This window comes from Cebus imitator, unplaced genomic scaffold (assembly GCF_001604975.1).
Source record: "Cebus imitator isolate Cc_AM_T3 unplaced genomic scaffold, Cebus_imitator-1.0 Scaffold54, whole genome shotgun sequence".
Lineage (NCBI taxonomy): Eukaryota > Metazoa > Chordata > Mammalia > Primates > Cebidae > Cebus > Cebus imitator.
This window is the reverse complement of record NW_016107369.1, coordinates 6123170-6124213: the sequence shown is the minus strand read 5'-3', so window position 1 is coordinate 6124213 and position 1044 is coordinate 6123170. Positions and strand designations below refer to the sequence as shown.

The following is a 1044-nucleotide window of genomic DNA, read 5'->3' as shown; positions in this document are numbered from 1 at the left end:
TGATATACCTCTTTGGCAGAGCTATTTGGTCATATATATTTAAATTTCAAAATTTGCATAGCCTTCCACCTTGTGTTTCCACTTGTAGGTATCAGTGGGAGAGAATTATAGGCACAAATTTAAAAGAAAGTATATACAAAGATGGTGATTGCAGAATTGTTTACATGTGTACAAATTGGAAACAAATGTCCATAGTTAAGGGAATAATTAAATTGTGTAGTGGATGATATTTGCCTTCTCAATATCCGTTTCCTTCTTCCTCTTTTCTAACAAAATTGTAATTTTATGCAAATATCCACCTTTCCTCAGAGGCCCAAGGTCCCAGAGAAAGCTGACCTCACCAGTGGCTCAAAGAATAGGTCTAATTGTCTAAATGTACTTACATCTATCTTGCCAATGATTGTTTTGCAAAAGAACATGAAACTCACTTTAGTGTGTGACTCAGTTTAGGTTGTGGGACTTCTGGAAAGTTCTTCCTTGATCTTCTGGGAGAACTTCTGAAATCAACTCAATCTGGTTTCTGAATTCAAAAGTTTCTAGACTCAACGTAGCCATCTTATGAGCATTAGGGAAGGCTGACTTAGAGTGAGGCCCACATTGTAGATGGTACAGCAGAGAAAGGAAAACAGAGGCAGGAATGCTCCTGCCTCAGCTTCCTGAGTAGCTGGGACTACAGGTGCACACCACCATGCCCAGCTAGTTTTTGTATTTTTAGTAGACACAGGGTTTCACTATGTTGGCCACGCTAGTCTCAAACTCCTGACCTCATTATTCACCTGCCTCAGCCTCCCAAAGTGTTGGGATTATGGGTGTGAGCCACTGCGCCCGGCCACTGCAACTTGATTCTTTGCGGCATCACCAATCAATCATATAGTGTCCATAAAAGTGACATAGCGGCTGGGCAATTATTTCTACTTTTTCATGGCGAAAAACACCAACACAATAGTAGGTGCGGGCAAGATAAATACCAACTGTAGGTCCCTTAGACATGGTTGCTGGCGTGTAGGCCCAGCTCCAACTTCGAAGAAAGAAATCCTTCCTGTC

General features: G+C 41.6%; 1 protein-coding gene across 1 annotated transcript in view; it reads right to left on the bottom strand.

Moving 5' to 3' along the window:
• The window catches only part of LOC108304500 (14-3-3 protein zeta/delta-like), a 5172-nt gene extending 4182 nt beyond the window's left edge, over positions 1 to 990 (bottom strand). The window contains exon 1 of the mRNA XM_037738583.1: positions 973 to 990. Within this exon, the coding sequence (XP_037594511.1) occupies positions 973 to 990 (18 nt within the window). The remainder of the gene's footprint in view (positions 1 to 972) is intronic.
• Positions 991 to 1044: the final 54 nt, after the last annotated feature.